General features: G+C 35.1%; 1 protein-coding gene across 2 annotated transcripts; it reads right to left on the reverse strand.

The window, feature by feature from the left end:
- Positions 1-15,695: 15,695 nt before the first annotated feature.
- Positions 15,696-20,662, reverse strand: LOC122838958. Of its 2 annotated transcripts, XM_044130020.1 has the most exons (5): positions 20,365-20,662; positions 18,734-18,940; positions 17,562-18,638; positions 17,151-17,319; positions 15,696-17,003 (listed from the first exon to the last, which is right to left on the reverse strand). In XM_044130020.1, exons 2-5 carry the CDS (start codon positions 18,936-18,938, stop codon positions 16,874-16,876), a joined length of 1,581 nt encoding a protein of 526 aa, XP_043985955.1. In that variant the 5' UTR covers positions 18,939-18,940; positions 20,365-20,662; the 3' UTR covers positions 15,696-16,873. The 2 variants fall into 2 exon arrangements, with proteins under 2 accessions (XP_043985955.1, XP_043985954.1); XM_044130019.1 differs by lacking the exon at positions 20,365-20,662 and having other exon boundaries at positions 18,734-19,140.
- Positions 20,663-20,875: the final 213 nt, after the last annotated feature.

The following is a 20,875-nucleotide window of genomic DNA, read 5'->3' on the forward strand; positions in this document are numbered from 1 at the left end:
TATCATCCATCTGCCAAATGACCACTTCTTTTGAATCTTAGCATCTTACCTTAATGGTTTTTGACAACTGACAAAGGGGAAGAACATGTGAATTTTAGTTTTCACATGTCAAAACTAAAATTCTCGCTAATATATGTCAATATACAGATGTGTTTGCTTCTTTGTGTAAAGGGATTTATATGACTTATCGTGTTATAGGATTTAGATGCTGATAAAACAAGAAATGTATATAAGTCAGATTAATATATTTTTTTGAAAAGAAGGAAGTATTAGTAACACTTGACTGATCTTTTTAAATAGAGGAGAAAAACAGTGCAAAGACTTCACCAGCAGTCGATCAAAGGAATATTGACACTTTGGAAATTACAAAAAACAATCCACTAAGGTTAATAATTCTGTCATAAAAATGCCTGTTCAAGCAACAGCTAAATGCCAAACCAACTTTGGTGTAGGTAATGACATTACATTCACAAATCCAGAGGTATGTGGTGAGGAGGAAGATGTGTTTTATTTATAGAGCTGACAAGCTGATGGATGAACTTGAAGGAACCAACTTGCCTCATCTAATTTTTGCTGTCTATTTTTATACACTTGACACCACTAAAACTGCAATGAAAAAATGCTGAATCACATCACAGTGAATAGTGTGACCTTCCTGACAACTTTGGTTGAACTAATAACCACACAGGAAATGTCTTGACATCGATGCTAACCCAAACAGGAAATCTTTTTTTTAGCATGTAGTGGACACTTTCAAATATTGACAGAAGAGGTTGGCTCCAGGTGAGCTGAGGAATTGCGTGGGGAATTGGTAGCTTTAGCTGACATTACAGTCCATCCAGTTGGCAGAGTCATTCATGCTCGCACTGTTAAATATAGTATACAATGATTTATGCCCCAAACCTTTGTGGTGACAGTTTGTCAAATGGATAGAACGTTTTATTTGCAATGCCTCAGCATTCACATTGGGCAATCCCTATAGAGCGTCATGTATGCAATGTCACGTTGTGTTTTTGTTTTTCTTCTTGTCCATGCAAGAAACAAAACTGGTGCAAGATCTTGGTTGAATGTAACAAAAATAAAATTTTGTTGCTTGTTCCTTAATCATAAAATATTTAGACTTCTAATTACCTGCCAAATAAATAAATAAGTAAGTAAATAAATAAATAAATAAATAAATAAATAAATAAATAAATAAATAAATAAATAAATAGGCTGCACAGTGGCGCAGTTGGTAGAGCTGTTGCCTTGCAGCAAGAAGATCCTGGGTTTGATTCCCGGCCGGGCGTCTTTCTGCATGGAGATTGCATGTTCTCCCTGTGCATGCATGGGTTCTCTCCGGGTTCTCCGGCTTCCTCCCACAGTCCAAAAACATGACTGTCAGGTTAATTGGTCTGTCTAATTTCTCCCTAGGTGTGAGTGTGTGTGAATGGTTGTGTGTCCTGTGTGTCTCTGTGTTGCCCTGCGACAGACTGGCGACCTGTCCAGGGTGAACTCCGCCTCTCATCCGGAACGTAGCTGGAGATAGGCACCAGCAACCCTCCCGACCCCAATAGGGACAAGGTTGAACAGAAAATGGATGAATAAATAAATAAATAAATAAAACCATACTATTCTCCGCAACAAAAACTTGTTGCAGAGTTTTTGTTACTCTACAACAGAAACCTAATAAGCTTAGGTTGTATAGAAGTAATCATCTTTTATAATATCTGAATTCAACCATCTTCTCATAACTAACTAAACACTGTAAAGCATTCTCCTCCCACTCTATCTGACCGTACATCACGGTGCTAATTGATTAAGATGTCAACAAACTTAACAGCAAAGAAGGGAGGAATGACCACCATATGTTTGATATTGAATGAATACCCAGTAGCGCCTCATTAAACACAAACCCAAGTCTTTTGTCACTGGAGCTAACAGGAGCTGCCTCCCTGCATTATGGATCAAAATTGGGAGGGGGCAGATGGGAGGTGGAGGAGGAGACTCTACACTACATCTGCTTACAGGAGTTCAGGAAGGCAGAAAAAAAAACAGTAAAGGTTATACAGTACAATTAAGGAACACAGAGAAGCATGAGCAACATGAAAATATTCTCAACTAGCTTATCATAACACTAACAATGGAATATTGAGGAGAATATTATTCATTATTTATTTTACATAAAGTGCTTTCAGGGATTGATCTCACTGTTTTGCTTATGTAAACCCCTCAGTGTATTTTCATAACTGCTTCAGAAAACGACATGCACTTAAAGCATTCAAGAAATAAAATATAGTAGTTGTCCATTTATTTTATATTTCTTGTTATGAACCAGCAGAATTGTTGATATTGCCAAAATATCAATAAAGTTCTAAACATTTTTCACAATATTCTTTCTTCTTAAGCTGAATACTTTTTCTCCAACTTGTCTTTTGTTCCAGAGTTTAAAACGAGATGTATTTCAGACAGAATTATAATTCTCTTTATTCCCACAATAAAAATACAGTGACTGGCTATGAGTCTCACATACGTATAGTTTGGGTTTAACTCAAACTGTACATGTTATTTGTTTCATCAAGTAACTGAATAAAGTTCAGGTAACTAACAAAACAGGATAAAACGTACATCTAGTATATTTCAGGTCAAGTAATCACTCTAGTCACCCTCTTCTGCATTTATTTGCACATATCCTGGTTGCCTTGAAATATATTAGAGCAAGAAAAACACCTGAATATATTGCTTACAAAGCAACTCAGCATAGTTTATGTATTCCAAAATGCACTTGAGATATTGAAAGTATAACAGCTCAGCAGGCATGATAAAGTTTAATTTTAGGAATATGTTTTGGTTAAATTAGCAAAAGCTGGAGCTCTGTAATGAAATCCCCATTTTCCCTTAATTTTGTGCTGAGCTTTAGGTGATGAATCGTATTTTTTTGTTTGTTTATTTTTTTTTAATAAGGCTCTTATGTTTATGGTCAAATTTTAATCACACATTTTTAAAGGAGCAGATTCAATGAGATGTGCAAATGTTAATCTGTAACAATATCACATTTATTTTTCTGTATTATTGTTTTTTGTAATTTTAATTTTGCATCATTTGGCTTTGCAATAACAGTAACTTCTTGATTTGACACCAATAAGCAGATGGAAAAAAAAAGCTGAGTGAAATAAACTGTTAGCATGTAATTTTGTCACTAGTTTATTTTAAATGGGGCTTCCTTGAACAAGTTAGGCTACGTCTACAGGCTGTAGAAAACATGTTACATTATTTTGCAAAATAATCATACACCATTTCATCCATCCATTCATCCATCCATCCATTAACTTACATGCTTATCCCTAGTGAGGCTTGCGAGGGGTGCTGGTGCCTAGTGGTCAACGGATGAGAGGTAAAGTACACCGTAGGCAGATCGCCAGTAAAAATGGGTTGGGGTCATACTCAAATTATAAGATTTCTCTTGGTCAGTTGTGCATATTTGAGCTCCCTTAAAGAATGTGCTGTTTCAGGGCTACATTACCATTATGCAAATAAGCCGCAACACAGTGTTTACAATTTATTGCTGGGTTGCAAATGAAGTAGTACCGACGTCACAATCCAGATGGGGGTCAGGAAGAAAATGCAGCCTGTTTACTTCTACTGATCCAGCTTTAAAATGTCTAAAGTCTGTGTCCTGTGCAGTTGTTCCGACAGTTATCATAGGGAGAAAGATAAAGGTTATTTTCATTTTCTGAAGGTAGTTGGTCACAAGGGAGTTAATTTTTAAAAACTAACCAAAAAAAGACAAGAAAAGTGGTTCAACAATCTACGGCTCAAAACAGGAAGTGTGCAAACACAGTTCAATGCCAGAGCGGGCAGTGACCTCTTTCTAACAATTAAGGATCTAGTAAGGATCAAGATAACATATATGTAAGATGCCATGTTTTTAGTGCAAATGGTTGACCTCCATTCTAGAAATGCAGTATGACTAAACATTAACATACAACTCCAGCAAGAATTTGGGTTTACAGAAGCTAAATAAATTATTTACAACTAGATCCAAGCACATAGAAATAACATGGGTTAGCTTGTTGTTTGCGTTAGCAATAACATTGTCATCGGACTAATTTCTTAAAGAAGCACATCTCTATACTCACCCAGGCAGAAACAAGAGGACAGCCATTTATTGCTTCTTTTGATCCAATTTGGTAGACTCAACCTGAATCATAACAACTGTATGCCAGGCTTTTGAAAGCTTTCATCTGGCTCGTCGTATGTCTGCGGCACCAGATAGTTTTAATTTTGATTGTCTCGATGCTGGGTAATATTTTTTTCGAGATACTTCGTCTGTGCCAGCCCACTTATGGCATTAACATACTCACTGTAATCCATTTTGCTCTGCTTTGAACCGGAGAAATTAATTTCCTGACATCCACCTGAATGTGGCGCATCATCTGGGTCACATGTCTGCAACCCAGCAATACACGACAAAATGGTTTCAAACTGATGTAAAATTTTCTAACCACACATCTTTGCCCCTGAGTCAAACCCAGAAGGAATTTTGGGTCATATATAAAGTGGGAGTACATAAGATCCTGACCCTACACTGATTTTTATTTTTATATGTTACTAGAAACCATAAAATTAAAAGGTTTCTACTAATTTTGTGATTGGAAGTGAACTGATATCAGAATTATGCCAGGATATTGTTAATACCTTCAAAAATGTGTGACTTCTCTTCGACTTCCTGTGGGACATATAAAATAATATCCTTTGTGTTTTGCATGAATTCAGCCCTTATTTTAAACTTGTTAGTGTTGAAGAATTACTAAATACACTGTTTTTAAAAATCACTACATTTCCGAGAAATGTGATGAAACTATTCAGATGCATCAATGAAAGCTCAAAATGTATGACATTGATAAAAGTAATAAATAATTGTAAACTTCTGAAAAAAACATATTCATTGTCTTTCTGTCTTTGCAGTGACTTTTGTTTTGAATGAAATATTTGTCCCTTTTTACTGCAAAAACATACAAGCTTCAGCTGTTATATCGTCCCCTTCATGCTATGTGATAGAGTGTAGGTGGCTTGTGTGCAGGTGGTGATTGATTGATTCATGTTTTTCATCAAAGCTTACCAAAGCTGCAATAGCTCACTGCTGAAATTGTTTAGTACAAACCTGTATGAGTCAGCTAATGCTGATACAGCTTTCAGGCTAGTACCTTTGACATTTTCCTTACATCTCAAACATTAGGTGTTACAAAAAAGTGGTTTCTGAAGCAGTAGGACTGACCATCTTTGTATGAGGCACAGTCAAATATTGTAGCCATGGTGTTTTAATTTATAACACTTTCTGATTCTTTATTACATTACAGAGTATTACATATACATCTCACTTATTGTGTTTGTACATCGTGCTAGTTTTCTACACACAACACAAAGACTTAAAAATGTATTAAAAAGACAAAATCAAAAATAGAAGCAATACAAATTCGGGAAAATTAAAAAATCAAACGCAATATGAAGTAAATTAAAAAGAAAGACATAATCTAAATATGCATGGCTCGATTGGTGCAGCCCTTTAATTTTGGGTGATTGCCGGATACATGTGAAACTGTATCCGGCAGTTATTTATTTAAATAGCCACAATTTACATTTAAATAGCCACAAAGCTTCAGCATTTGAGCATGTTTTGCACTACATGGAAACCTAAAATTCAAGACACTTTATTGATGGCTTATATTTAGCTTATATATTCCTAGTTTTCCCTCAAATGACCTCAAAACCTTGTAATTCTGTCAAAGCAAAATGCTGCTGGGCTCTTTATTTTTGGTAAAAGGCTCAAAACATGTCTTTAGACTCTTATTATGCAGGTTTTGTTAGTTTTAATAATATGAAAAATTAAAGACTAAAAGAAATGATCTGTTTGGTTTAGTTAACAAAGTAGTTTGAACAGCAATACTCTAAAATTTGCATTTATGTTTAGAGAGCACTACCTCGTGCAACTAAAACAAGTTTGCATTGTTCAGTGTTTTTCAATAAAGTAAGATTGGAACATTGAACATGTTCCAATGTCAGATATAAAAAACATGAACTGATGATATTGACCAAAATTCTTATGGGCAAGTCATGCTTTTTGAATATTGATAATGAGCCAGAAAACAAAATCAGTGCACCCGTAGCTAATTATCCTTCAGCAGACTCTTCAGCTTTGTTGATGCACAGAAAGAAAAAAAACCTGTTGAGTGTAGTCAACCGATATCTACCAATGGAAAGTAGAATGAGTGAAGGTGTACAGGAATGCTAAATCTGTCAAACACTGCAGTGCAAGGCCATCTACTTTTTGTATATTAATTGAAAGACCTTACAATTTAATCTCACCTCTACTTGAGGTTGATGTAGTGAAGCCAATATTTAGAAAACTGATCTATCACTGACATATGCACATTTTGTTTCCTTTGAGAATATCTTTTAATTCATATTGGAATTGAAGGATTAACATGTGTCCATAACATGCTCAAACTGTTACCTCTGTAATTTTTCACCATTATTTAATTGTTTGCTCTCTGACAGAAACATTTTACCTTCTCTCGGTTTTTTATTTGTTAACCTATAATGCAAAACATAGAACTAATCAAATCAACATGAGCCCTTTTAAACAAATATTAGTTTTTTTTTAATTGTTTTTAAGTTTAGGATTACATGCTGCTGTGTGGGAATTTGAGTGTGTATCTTGTGTTTACCTGATCTGCTGCTGGCATTAGCATATCTGCAGGAAAGGAACCCAGCAGAGCAATATAAAAACAGTCAACTACCTCCACATTCCGGCTGCATAATTTGCATCTGCATTTGCATTTCTTTTTTTCATATGCTAACTTAAAATGTGAATCATCTAGTGGTCTGCCAATTTAAAGCAGATGGATTTTTCTCTAATTTGAATAAAATAGTACTTTACCTACTTTCACTAATTTCAATTCCATTTCTTGCTGAAACTGTTTTTGCTTTTAGTTCCTTTAAAGCTATTACTTTAATTTCATTTTCACATTCTAGAGCTAACAAGTAAAACAACAGTTTTTCATTTGGGGCTCACATAAGCTTTTTTATTGGACTATGATTGGATTGGAAAATACATAGTAATTTGTTTGCGAAAATAGAGCTCATCTTTTTCCAGATGATACCCCTTTTTCACCGAAAAGAGAAAATTATTCTCCCTGAAACACTGCGACTGTGCATACCTTTGTTAAATTTACAATCACCAACATGGAAACGTGTTTGCATATTGCAAAAAAAGAAAGAAACTGAAAAAAAAACAAAAAAACTTTAAAATACATGTGGTCTCTAGGATGCTTTATTACTTAGATTTTATGCAATCATCAAGGAGCAAACAGATTGGTTATTCCACGTGTCTTTGCTTTGATAAGTGAAAGGGTGGTGCGACTCTAACTTGCCTATTATTAGAATGCAATAACATCCACACTGTTTCAATTTGCTTTGGTCTACTCCAAACAGTGAGATTGCCCTGATAAGTCCTCAGTGAAAAAAAAAAAAAGAAATAATGCAAGGGTCAAATAGATGCATTTCCAGTCATTGCTCTCTGACCTGTAAAGAAGAATGCGGTCATACAAACAGGTTCTCTTTGGACTGTAATTTGCAAAGAAATCTTTCACTTGAAATACTATGTGAAATATATATAAAACATACAGAAATGTGAAATAACTTCCATTGCCTAATTTAAATCTGTTGGTTTAACTTCTGTTTTTGTCAACTCTTTTCTCTATTTTTCACTTTACTGCAGCAGAAATAAACTTTTTGAATCATTTATGTAACATGATGGCGATATATAATATATGTTCAGAGGACACTCTGCACGAATACAAATTACTTTGTACATCTGCGCATACAAATGTGCTTTACAGATGGATGCTTGAGATATGTAAAAAGAGGCAATCAACTGGCAAAGCAAATATAGATGGTTTCCCTATGAGGCTATGCAACCAATTATATGATAGTTTAGTCTAACCCTGGATAAATGTGCACTGGCATCCGAGACATGCTTGTCAAGATCGGAATAAGCCAGTGTGCTGACAACTACAGCTAAGACTCTTCTCGTGCTTATATACTGCAAACAGATTCAGATTCCTCAAAAATTGTATGGTTCAGAGCAAATTTGAGTGACAGTCATTTTTCTGCTTACATAGAAGGCTATTGTGTTTTAACTAACAATATGCATATATACCTCTAGCACATCCAAGTCTATGCTCATCTTTAAATTTTATTAACATCTTGGCTCATCCCAACTATAATTTGATGGAGGATCTGTTGAGGACTTTTAAGATTATAGACAACAAGATCTTCCAACCTCAAAGGACATAAAGTTATATCATTGTTGTGATGTGAATAAACTTTTTTTTAATAATCATTGAAAATATTATATGAAAATGTATACTTCTCTCAAAGAATTGTTTTGCAAGAGATTTCAAATCAAAACAGTTCGGCTGTCTGTCACTACCCACAAGTATATATTGCATTTGCGGTGTCAGATCCATAAATTTCAATCCAATACGTTTTTGCAATCAGTTGACATTTATAGTTTTTATTTTTCATCATCCTTTTATTTTTCTACTTTAATAAATATTAGCCCACATACAAAAACATACATTGACATGTCTTCCATTAAAATATGAAATGTAAAAAAATATTCACAGCGAAGTGTATCTAGAGGAACCTTGAAGATTAAGTTGAAAACCTTATGTATGAAAAATGTATATGAACTTTCTACAAGTCAGCTTTCATTACAGGCATGATTTATGTAGCAAGTATTCATGAAAGAGTGTCTCAAAGGCATTAAAATTACGCAAAAAGGTAGAACTTGTTAACAAAACAAAACCAAGCAGCAGGAGAAAAAGTAATTATTGAAGTATTTGATCCATATTGCACATGTGACTGTGAATTTGTTTGGGCAACAAAATGGTGCAGCTTTTTAAGTCAGTTGAAATTGACAGAGCTTTAGCAAAGAACATGATTTCTGAGAAAAAGCAAGTAGGAAGTCAAACAGATTGTAAAATTGTTTAGAAAAAATAAGACATATTGAGCTCATACATTGATGAGAGTACTCTCTATTCTGCATGCAAAGTGAGGTAGTACGCTTGTTCGGATCAAACTTCCCAGCACAAAACCCCTCTGGATAGCCTAATGATCTAGCTAATCAGGTTAGGAAATGTGTTTAAATAAGCCCTTTGATTTATTCAAATATTCATTGCACATTCCTTACTTCAGTTGAAATAATGAGAGACAAGGAGAGAGGGGCAGAGACAGGGAGGGAAGGCTCAGAATGGTGAGAGAAAACAGATTGAGGAAAAAAGGGGAAAATGAATCAAGAGACGACAAAATGTAATTTGTCATCCCATTCAGACAACCAGTGCCTGAAACGAGAATTACCACAGTATGTAGAGAGTGCTCTTTAATTGGACAAGACCACTCTTGACATTTTTCAAGCCAAACTTCAGTGACAATGATGGGAGAGAATGTGTCAGAACTACAAATGATTCTCTCTGCCATTGCTGCTGAGCACACGATTTACAAAGACTTCTACAGTTCACCATATCTAAAGGGTCCGATATCTTAACTGGCCTTGTCTTATAAAATGTTTTTTAACAAGATTCCTTAGCTGCTGTCACACTGTTTCATGTCTTGCTGTGGATGGAAGTGTCTAAAAGAACGTTTTACCAAACATATTTAGTCTCTGTGTTGCTTTTGATGCACCCGCCGTTTTCTCTTACATGTTTATTGGGATAAAAGGTGTGAAATGTACAGTCTGCTACCACATGAGGTCACCATCTTGTTATCAACAGACTTGTGGCGTTTTCACACCATAGTTGTTTACTGTGTCTTAAACAAACTAAAGACTGTTTCCTTAGCTAGTCTGCTTTGTTTGAACAGACATGACAGCTCCTTCACACTTGAGGTGGACTAAACAAGAAAATTCTCGTCTGAGCATCGGTCTCAGTTCATTTGCAAGTGACCTGACTTATTTAAACCAGGAAAGCGACCAGGCTACACCACAAGCCAAAAAAGGGGAATTAAAAGTATTATGGATAGATGTGTATCCCTTCATCAGTGTCTCTTAAATCACAGTAACATGTTATAGTCTCTTTCTGTTTGCTATCTTTTTCAGTAATGCTGTGTTCATCTCATGAACAATGAGCAACATACTAACTAGGTGGCTTCTTGTCATCCTGTTTGTACTGGGTGGTCAACTCTACTGGTTATCATTCAAATCGTTGAGTGATTTCACTGATAAATATCCAGTGAATATGATTGTGTATATGCATTTAAAACCAAGAAATTCATAAAGTTACATTTTTGAAAATACAAAGTTCATGTTAGCTGTACCATGAACTTGATACAGTACATGAACTTTGTTCATGTTCATGAGGTCAATCACAATATTGACCTCATGAATCACTCTCAAAGTTATATTTTGTCTCTCAAATTGACCTAAATTTGAACTATATAACTAGTTAGAATAATGAACTAAGGTTTTAAATGTGGATTCAAAAAATTGTGTTAAAATATGAGAAATTCTCCAGCTCAAATCCTACTAACTTCAAAATAGTGAAGAACAATATGAAGACTAAAACACACTCTGTTTGATTTGTTTTGAAATTTAACATTAATAGGTTTTAATTTATATCAATAATTTTTGAACATAATTCCCCATTTATATTTCTGATAAGCTAGATAAAGAATTTGATTGGTTTTTCCAAAGAATATAATGCAATCTCTAGCAATGAGTTAAATGTTAAAACAAAGATAATAATTAAATCTTTATGTGGTAATTAATATAGGTCTAAGAAAAAAACAGTACAGTTTTGGAATTGTAACCTATAGCGATGTCGGCTTACAAGATTTTTTGTAATTAACCTTTAATTAATCCGGTGAATTATTAAGAACACATTTTTATGACTTAGATGTTAAGGTCATCAGTCGTTAGAGACTTGTGACTTCACTTGAACTTGCACTCAAAGACCTATGACTTGACCTTGACTCGGAAAAGATAACTTGTGAAAATATCTGACAGATAAACAGAATACACAAAGTCAAAATATCTGAGGAGTGACTAAACAGATGACACTTGCCTGGCTAAAATTGTAAAAACCAATCAGAGACAAATAAAAACAATCCTCAGGGAAGAGACACACAAAAATAAAATTAAAAATACAGGTCATCTTTTTTCCTGTCAAAATAGAGGCAAAGGCTGGATTTTGACATTTTTGACACTGACATATTTTGACAGTGACATAATTTGACAACTGTACAAAGACAGTCACAAAGGCATGATGTGCAGTAAGTCTGCATTGCTCAAGGTGTTACTTGTCCACCATCCTCAGTAACAGTTGGAGCTATGTATTCACACACTTATCTGTGTTATTGTCAGACAGGAAATGGCAACTTTTAGATGAAAAGTCATCTTTTAATCTGAAGGTAATTCATCTGTCGTATTCAGTTCTTTTTCATCTTCTTTCTAATTTGAATATACCTCAGGCTACTTTGTATTTGTTGTAATGTGCTTATACTTTCTGCATACTTTCCCTTATTGTTTAGTATAATCTCCATGGTGCAGAAACTTATGATCATACATATTCATGTCTGCATATCGCCATTTAGAAAGGCATCTTAACAAGCAGTTAACACTGAACCAGCTGGGATTTCACTCCTACGACTTATGTAGCATAAAATCTTTTGCATCTGTAGAGAATCAGAGATGTCACCTCCACAATGTCATTTCTTACAATACATTACATTTTTGCAACATAGTTTACCCAAGGTTTCCAGAGGAATCCTTTCATTATTCAGAAGCAACCAGGTACAGCAGCCTTTATATTAAGAAAAAAAGTAGCTGTCAAGTAAGACATGTGCTGTTTTGGAGGTTAACGCAATTTCTTGTAATCACATTGCCTAAGTGAGTGAGATGACTGCAGTGAGGTCAGATCATACACAGTAGCTTATATGCTTTGTTTTTTCTGTCCACAGAAAAAACTTTCAACCAGATGAGAGCTTTTTTCTCACACTTTGACATGTCATGTTTTTATTTAGGGCTCTTAGGTCAGTTAATCTTCATAGCTGTCACAATCTCATGAGGGTGAATTATGCGAAGACAAAGTTGCATAGATTTAAAATATTTAAAATTGTTTTATAAATAGATTGATAAATAAAAACAGAAATGTGTATGTGTATTTTTTTCTAGTATAGTTTTTGAAGATATAGTGACGCAGTTTCCTGTCTTGACATGTACTCAGTTATTTTGAAAGGGGATGAATATGTGGGTCTAAATGTGAGGGAAGTCATATGGTGTTACTCCTGATGTGCTCCTATTCTGACCTTCATGACGTGAAATTTTAATGCCCTTTGTTTTCCCCCAACTGCCAGATAATTATTTGCTGACCAGAAACTTCTTTTTTACCAGAAACAACAACAAGCCTTCAGTTTCACGTTCATTCTGCTTCATTAGTCCAGACAGCACAATTAAGTGTGAGATTAAGTAATATTTGGTCATTGCTGCAATGTTTGAGTCACAGTTGCATTAGATCTGTAGCAATGGTGCCTGAATGTGGCATCCCCTGGGATATCCTTCACCACAAATGAATTTCATCACACTCGCATCTATAAATCATACCATCATAAGTAGCTATTTTCTGTTCACCATTTAGACATTACCATTTTATAGTTTATTAAACTAACAGAGGGTCTTTCTGAAGATCAGAGGTGAGCACTAGGTGGAATTTGTTTTGTCTTTTTAGTATCTCCATATTTTGCAAGAAGTGAGGTGCTATGTCAAACACAATACGTTTTTATGGATTTTACATATGTATGTTTGTATCAACATTTGAGTCATTACTGTGACAACAATGAAGTCTACAATTCTAATTTGTTTATTTTTTGTATTAATTTAAGTCTAGCTTTTACATCTATTTTATAGTCACAGGACATGAATACAGCAGATAAACCTTTGGGATTTGGTAAAAATTATAATCCATGGAAATTGTGATGCAATTATTTCAAAAATAAAGAAATACTTGAGACTTGAGGCATGAATTACACAGCATCTGTATAGTAGAAAAGTAATTGATGGACTCTTCAAAAGACTATGGCCTATATTCATTAAAGTGTTTGCAAAAGATGGTATAAAATATTTTACTAATTCAACACCCTGGTGTGGAGAGTGAAGCCTCTCAGTTCAACTTCTTGAAAAATTAAGTTTAATTGAACAGAAGAGATTCTCATTACTGATATTCATAAAATCCCTGATTTGATTGTATGAGATAGTTAAAAGATTCATTGTATGTAGCAGGCCTCAAAGAGAAGTTAGTTACTTTGTTAATACTAAGCATATGTCATAGCTGTAGTATCTTTGGGAATAAATCCTGGGATATATTGCCCCTCGTGATTGGCTTAATACCATTAGGTAAATATCTTCTTTGTCTATTTTTACTCATTAATTTGCCAGGTGAACTGTTCAGTATGTTACTGTTTACTGTTGTTAAAATCTCCCACAATAAATGTGAAGAAGGGTGTCAGCACATATTTATATAGAACTATTTAACCTTGAATGTAAATTGGTATTTACTGAAATAATTTTTAGAGACTGAATAGAATCAAGTAAAATATTATACTGGAGATATAGAAAAAAACCCATTACATTTTATTTGCTGTTTTGATTATACATTATGCTGCTGTTCTATGGTACTGTTGTCTTGCTTTTAAGTGTGAAGATCCAGGGTTCACCATTGATAATGTTTGTCTTGTTCATTTCTGTGTTGTTGCCCTGTGATAGGATGGTGTGCATACTGTATTCTGCCTCTTGTCAAGTGACAACCTGGAATTGGCATCAGTGATCCCATGACACTACATGTGTAACCCTGGTTAAAATTACAAAATTTAAAAGCACAGATACCTTTGAGTGTATTGGTAGGGCTAGACATGTCAGAGGTTATGTGGATGCACCACCTCTAGCACTGATGTGTGTGAGCAGTGAGACAAAGAAGAGAAAGGAAAGGAAACTCCATATTGGAATGACGCACATTGCTGTCCGTGGCAGCAGATAATTAGAGGGTTTCATGAACACTGCCTTATAAACAGTAAGTCAAAAAGAGAATCGTGATTAAATCAAATTTGTTGACGTATTGAGCACCCCTATTCTGAACCATTGTGCTGAAATGCAATGTTAATCATTCATCAAGAAAAGCACCACAGGAATATTTGTATTCTTAACAATGTGCACACAGGTTTTTAAATTGTTGACAGACTGAAGGCAAAGCTTAGAGTCTGTGCAGTTTTACAACAAAATGAAATATGGTGTGGACATTCTTAACCAGAGTGGAAATATTCAGTGAAGGGTGGTATGTACATAGTGTAGTTTGCAGATAGCCTGTCCATTGCCTTCATATGTAATTCTGGTCTCGCTTCTCAGCTCAGTCTGAGCTTTCTCCCACTAACTTGGATTCCTCTGGTAGAATTTTAACTGGGCCAATCAACACACAGAAGAAGAAGTAGTGAATGTGCTGTTTTGGAATCGTAGTCTCTGTAGTTTTAGCAGTGGCAACGGAGAAAGTGAACAAAGCCATTCAGTTCAGAAGAAGAACCACTTTTTTGTGAATGAAGAAACACAGGAAGACTTCTATGGGAGTAAATGACATACAAACATACAATGAACCTGAACCAACTTAATGTCCAGAATTGAGTGAAAAGTCTTCAGATTTGAATTGTGATCATCAGGACCTTGGTGGTTGAAAAGACGTAGAGCATAATGACTGAGTTGGGAAAGTGGATTGGTGAGAGCAAATTACAATTTGAAGTGTACAACTTGCATGCATTACTGCAATTATATTCTGGTATTTATGTTCATGACATACCTAAGTACATTCTTGCTTGAGCTAAGCTTCTTGTTTTTTTCACTCTTGAAATGATCAATGACCAGTCACAAATCTGGGATGGCCACAGAAATTACCAATAAAAGAAACACCAAAGTGTTTTTTTTTTCTCCTTATTTAGTTTTAAACAAGTTTTACAACAAGCCTATTCTATTATTTTCTTTCACATAATATTAACTTACAAACATGTTTCAGTTCTCCTTTAACTAAACTAAGCTTCTATGTCTAATTAAGCAATTATACAAAGTAATGTTCTGTGACAGACTGGCGTCCTGTCCAGGGTGTAGCCCGCCTCTCACCCGGGACGCAGCTGGAGATGGGCACCAGCAACCCTCCCGACCCCATTAGGGACGAAGGGTGAACAGAAAATGGATGGATGGATGGACAAAGTAATGTTGTAGCATTGTTTGACCATTATAAACTGTAAATCCCTGTTGTCCGTTTGAGTCAAGGTATTATTTGAGCATGAAGAATAATTTTGGGCTGCTCAGATCGTCTGTGGTCGCTGTCTACTCTAACCAAGGGCAGCTCTGACTAACGAAGGGTGACCTGATATATTCATTCTCATTAAACCATCAGCTGCACTTAAAGCTGGAACATGAAGCCTGTGTCTTTCAGTGTTCGTCCATCTAACTCTTTGTTCCTTTTAGCGGAAACATCAAAATTGTCTGCTGCTAGTAATGAGGTGATGAAGAACAAGGTTTTTGTGAGATATAATGAGGAAATGATTCCAACAATAGGTTGGAACCTATACATCACTTTGGGAGCACAAATTTCTCTTCTTGCTTGACAAATACACTGTAAAAAAAATTCCGTTGTTTTTACAATAAAAAACTGGCAGCTGTGGTTGCCAGAATAATTCAGTAAAAAACACAGTGAACATGTAAACTGTTTTACTGACCAAACAGTAATTACTACAGTTTTAAATTGTGAAATAAACAGATTGTCCCACAGTTTTGCACAAATTTTAACTGTGATTTGAACAGGGTTATTTTGTTAATAAAACAGTTTTATCAAGTAATTTTAACCAACTTTTTCTGATGAATTATCATAATAATGCTGTTATTTAAAAAAAATTTTCCAGTAAGATTTACCCAGTTTTTGTTTGTTGTACAAAAAACTTCAGTTAGTCCTACTGATAAAATACCTTTGAATAACAGATTAAAACTGTTAAAATGTCAATTTAAAACATTTTTTTAATACTTTCTGAAAAACTGAAATTTGCTTTAAATTTTTTTTCTTTTTACTAATAATTATATTTTTAAATATCCATAAGCATCACATTTCAACAAACATTTCCCACTTAAAGGAAACTTTAAAACACAAGGAAGCCCAATATAAATTGTATCTATGATAATCTTAAAAAAATAAACATACACTTGCATGCCTTTGAAATATTTATTTTCAATGAAGTTCTGAACATCTTTTCTGAACATCATGAAGCAAATGCACCTGCTGAATAGATATAAATTTCTTCAACCTTTTTAATTTAATCAGAAACAGTATGAGAACCAACTTTCACCCCGTTTTTTGGAGGGGGGGCTTGAAGATTATAACATACAATAAATTTCTATTTCCAGTATACATTTCAATAATAATGTTTGTTTGCTTCAAAAGTTTTTCTTATTTTAGAAACAATTCTATTTTCAAATATCTATAAACATCAAATTTCAACAAACATTTACCAGTTAAATGCAAATTAAAAACACAAGGAAGCCCAATATAAACTGTATCTATAATAATAATTCAATTTTTTTTTAAACAAATAAACATTTTAATTGAAAACATATTTTCAATGAAATTCTCATTTGTCCTTTCTGACATGGAGCAAAATTTAACCACTGAACAAATATAAATATGTCTTTTCAACTTTTTTAACTTCAGCAGACACGGTGTGAGATGCAACATACATTTACAAATCTATTCAGCTCTGTTAAGATTAAACACTGTCCTGATAACTCACTGACTTTAGTCCTTTCTCAAACATCACGCCACTCATAATCCGAAAGTTCCTGGATCAAGGTGAGTACACGGGGGTTCACATGCAGTCTGGGTTTCTGGGTTTCTTCCACCTTACTGCCCTTGTCTGGGTTGATTGAGAAGAAACACCTTAAGATAAAGAGGACAAACAGAAAACTACATCAAAATGTGCCTCACACAGAAATAAACATTTTATTCAAGATATAAAAGTGGTCAAAAGTCAAATTAAACTCCCTCCAATTTATAAAAAAGAACAAACAAAAATAAAACTCATACCTCTGCAGAAACTCCAGTGTAGACGCCAGCCCCGATGGATAATGTATGTTAAAACAATAATAGCTCCCAAACATCATGCAGAGGGCAGAAATAAAACAGGAGATGTTGTTGTTTCCAATCTGTTGATCCACACTCAGCATGAATCGTTTAGCATGGAAGCAGGATTGACCTAAGGAGAAAGAACAAATAAATTTAGACTCCTGATACAACAAAACAATGACATTTATATAAAACATAACAAATTAAGTGAAAAGTATGAAAAAAAATTAGTATAGTAGAAGGATAAGAAAAGAATTGAAAAAAAACCCAATATTAAACAAAATGCCAGATGGACAAAAGGGCAAAGAAAGGGGACAAGACAACAAAAAAGACAACAGGTCAAAGAAACTGGAAAAACAAAAATGAACTGACCACACACAATGATAGTGGGAGTCAAGGAGACATTCTCCATCTGTACTTCTTCAGCTAGGCATGTGTCCTCCACACAGAAGAACATTGCTTCTTCATTTTCATTGAAGTAGCAGAGAAGTAGGAGCATCAGCTCTTTAACATCTTCAGAGTAACCGTCCAGTTCTCCCTTTAACATCTTCAACTTTGTCTGAGCCTGGAAAAACCTTTTGTTTTTGTTCACACAAACAGTGTTCATGTAGTTCAGCAGTCTTTTCACCTTCATATCCATGTTCCTCATGAAGGTTTCCTTCAATCCAAGTCCAGTAAGTTCCTTGTAGTGTACAGCCATCCCAATGTCATGAAATAAAACAGGCCAGGCTTCCAAGACATCTTGAATGCTTTTCCCCTGGTTAATATCTTTGCGCTGTGAGTAGAAAGTTGTCCTCAGTAATTGTTTCATCTCCTCAGGATTGGCCTCCTTCTGCAGAGACATCATCTTGAGCTTGTCCTTCTTCTGTTGCTGACTTTCAGCAGTTTCTCCAAGAGGAAGGAATTTTACATTCCAGTTGATACACCCATAGGTGTCCTGAATTGCAGCTCTCTGTTCCTGAGGAATTTCATCTGTGTCAGAGTTTTCAGAGCAGCGCTTTCGCTTTCTTATTTTAGGCATTGTAGATCGCTTCACGTTCTCAATTCGATATTGAAGTTGTTTGACGAGTGAATGATAGCCAGGGCCAATGACATCTCCATCGATAACATCTTGTAGAGATTTTGGATATTTTGCCACCATCTTCTTTGCAACCTCTGTAGAACTCCTTTTACCCAAGTAAGAACTTTTTCGCATCATTTCAGACACCACAATCCTGACCATCTCCTTCCTCATTTTTGGACTTGGCCGTTTACCTCTCTCTAATGCCTGCATCAGTTCTTCTGAGAACTTTTCCCATGGTATCTCAAAGGTGTCCACCCAGTCTGCTGCAGATGTCTGGTTGCTGCTGGAGGAGTTTGATGACACACTTAGTGGGGACAAAGACGGCTGTGATGGAGGAGTATCTGGTGATGCATTACTTGAGGACCTGCTGGTTTCAGGGGTCCGGCCTTCAAAAACACAAAAAAAACAAATAAGTTATCAGAACGGAATAGGAATATTAGTGTTTAATGATTGATTTTTGCTTTTCTAGAATTTTACTTACATCTGAATTTCCAAGCAGCAAGTGCCTTTCTGGCTTGAATTGGTCTTAATGCTGACAGCAAGTCTTCCTCAACAATGAACTGGAAGTCATCATACGTTTCTACTCCAATTGACTGTAAAGTCTCCTCAAGAATGTCTTTTGAAGCCTCTGTAAGATCGGGCAACACTTCACTGATAGCGCTGCGTAAAAATGTTTGCTCAGCCATTTCTGGAATAAAATCAGACAAAATAATGGTAAAAAAACAAGATCACCATAATATAACATGTATTCAACTATGTACAAATTAAAGAGACTCATACTTAGTGTCAAACAAAATATTGTGCCCAATTCACACTTTTTAGTCATGTACTTCCTTAAATTTCTAGTCAAACTTCTCTCCCTGTTTTTTCTTTATTATTTTTGTTCACATCAACATATCTGTTTTAAGTGGACTTTCCATCATGGTATATAAAGACATTTTTATTTTGAAAACACACTGTGTTTCAGAGGAACAACTTGTTGTCCATTTACCTGATAAGAGGTCAAAGGGTAAAAGTCAACCAAGTCATTTATGTTAATACACAAAGTGCTTGAAGTCTGTTTTGTCACTGAATACAGATGGTAATCAGGATGATAGACAGCTGTTTGTACATCCATAACACAATACACATCAGTTTCATTTTGAATCAGAATTAAAACCAGCTCTCCAAACTCCATATACTCATCATTCTTTGAAACCAAGAAATGCCCCTTTTTATACACTGTTCCTTATATTGTATCTCTGTGGAAATACTTGTGTCTTTTTCAGAAAATCCCAGGTATTTTACTGCATGTTTTATTTCATCACTGTAGAGGCTTGAGTAAAAAACACAACTGTCCTTGACCAGCAGCAGTTGATTGCATCTAGGGCCAGCTGAGATGTAAGCCTGAAACATCTGGTGTCTTTCTGATAGTGTCAAGCATATGTTTTTAAAATTTTGAAATGCCTTGCACATCTTTTAAAGTAGACATGTTTACTCTCAAAACGCATTGTCCACAACCTAATCAAAGGTCCAAATTTCAAAATTAGGGCTGGATAGTGCCGCAAGAAATGATGTTTTGGTTTAAGTGAAGTTTCAGGAAATAAAGATTTTCTTGATTCCAAATATTCTTGGATTATTATTTCAAGAAAGGCAACCTGTGGCAAAGAAATTTGTTGTGCACAAATCAAATCCACAATGTCTTTGAGCTGGTGCCCACACAATGAAATGGTGCATTTCAATTTAACAACAATGGCTTTGGCTGATTCGGGTTGTGAAGACACGTTGTGAACTCGGTAAAAATGAGTTTTAAACGCTGCATATGTACAAAATGTCCGCTTACATTCTGTGCTGAGGCATTTGAATACACAACTGGGCTCGTTTCTGTGCACTCTGCAATGCAACACATAGCCCCTCAATGATTCTAGTGTTTTACAGCAAAACATACATGTAATCATGTTTAAACAATTTCAACCTACCCAACAAGTTACACGTGTTGCAGGTGTAGCAAAAAATGATTCTACTGCATATTGTTCCAAGAAGCAATATGACGCCTTAAAAACAAAATTTAATCTCCCGAGAAACACAAATTACCGTGCCTTTTACGTTTGAAGAAAATAAAGTTTAACTTACATTTGCTGAAAGCTGATGAGGTCCAAACAGCGTTCTTTTCTTTGTCGAGGTTTGAGCACAATTCAGCTTCTTCTGAGATGAGAACCGTTGTACGAACTTGTTCAAATTTCCGGCGCCAGGTAAGCGGACCAATTAGAGAGCAGAACAGACCGCACCGCGAGCGAAAGGGAGAACTTGAGCACAAAGCGGTGATCTCTGTCTTTCTTGCAATAGCCGAACTTTGAGCTTATAATGGCAACGGTGAAGGTAAAAAATCCAGTGTTAGCAAAAATAAATAAATAAAAATAAAATACATGTACCAATAAGCAAGTACGCTACATGACTTCCTTGTTGATTCAGGTGTTTCCTCCACGTTAGTCGTGAAATATGAAGAAATGATCCATTCTTCATATTCTTCATCAATCAAAATTGACAAAGAAAAGTAAATGAATTAAAGAGGAAATGACGATCTAAAGAAGTGGGAAAACACAAGTGAATATAAATAGATAACTAGTAAACAAAATTGGAAGCA

Source organism: Gambusia affinis, linkage group LG10, assembly GCF_019740435.1.
Source record: "Gambusia affinis linkage group LG10, SWU_Gaff_1.0, whole genome shotgun sequence".
NCBI lineage: Eukaryota > Metazoa > Chordata > Actinopteri > Cyprinodontiformes > Poeciliidae > Gambusia > Gambusia affinis.

Bases quoted from the DNA above. Each gene is read 5' to 3' on its own strand.
- LOC122838958 (XM_044130020.1), bottom strand. From the start codon at position 18,938: ATGGCTGAGCAAACATTTTTACGCAGCGCTATCAGTGAAGTGTTGCCC. The intron at 18,639-18,733 runs GTAAGTAAAATT...GTGTTTTTGAAG, and splicing joins TGCTGCTTGGAAATTCAGAT to GCCGGACCCCTGAAACCAGC. The intron at 17,320-17,561 runs GTCAGTTCATTT...CTTTCTCCTTAG, and splicing joins TCCCACTATCATTGTGTGTG to GTCAATCCTGCTTCCATGCT.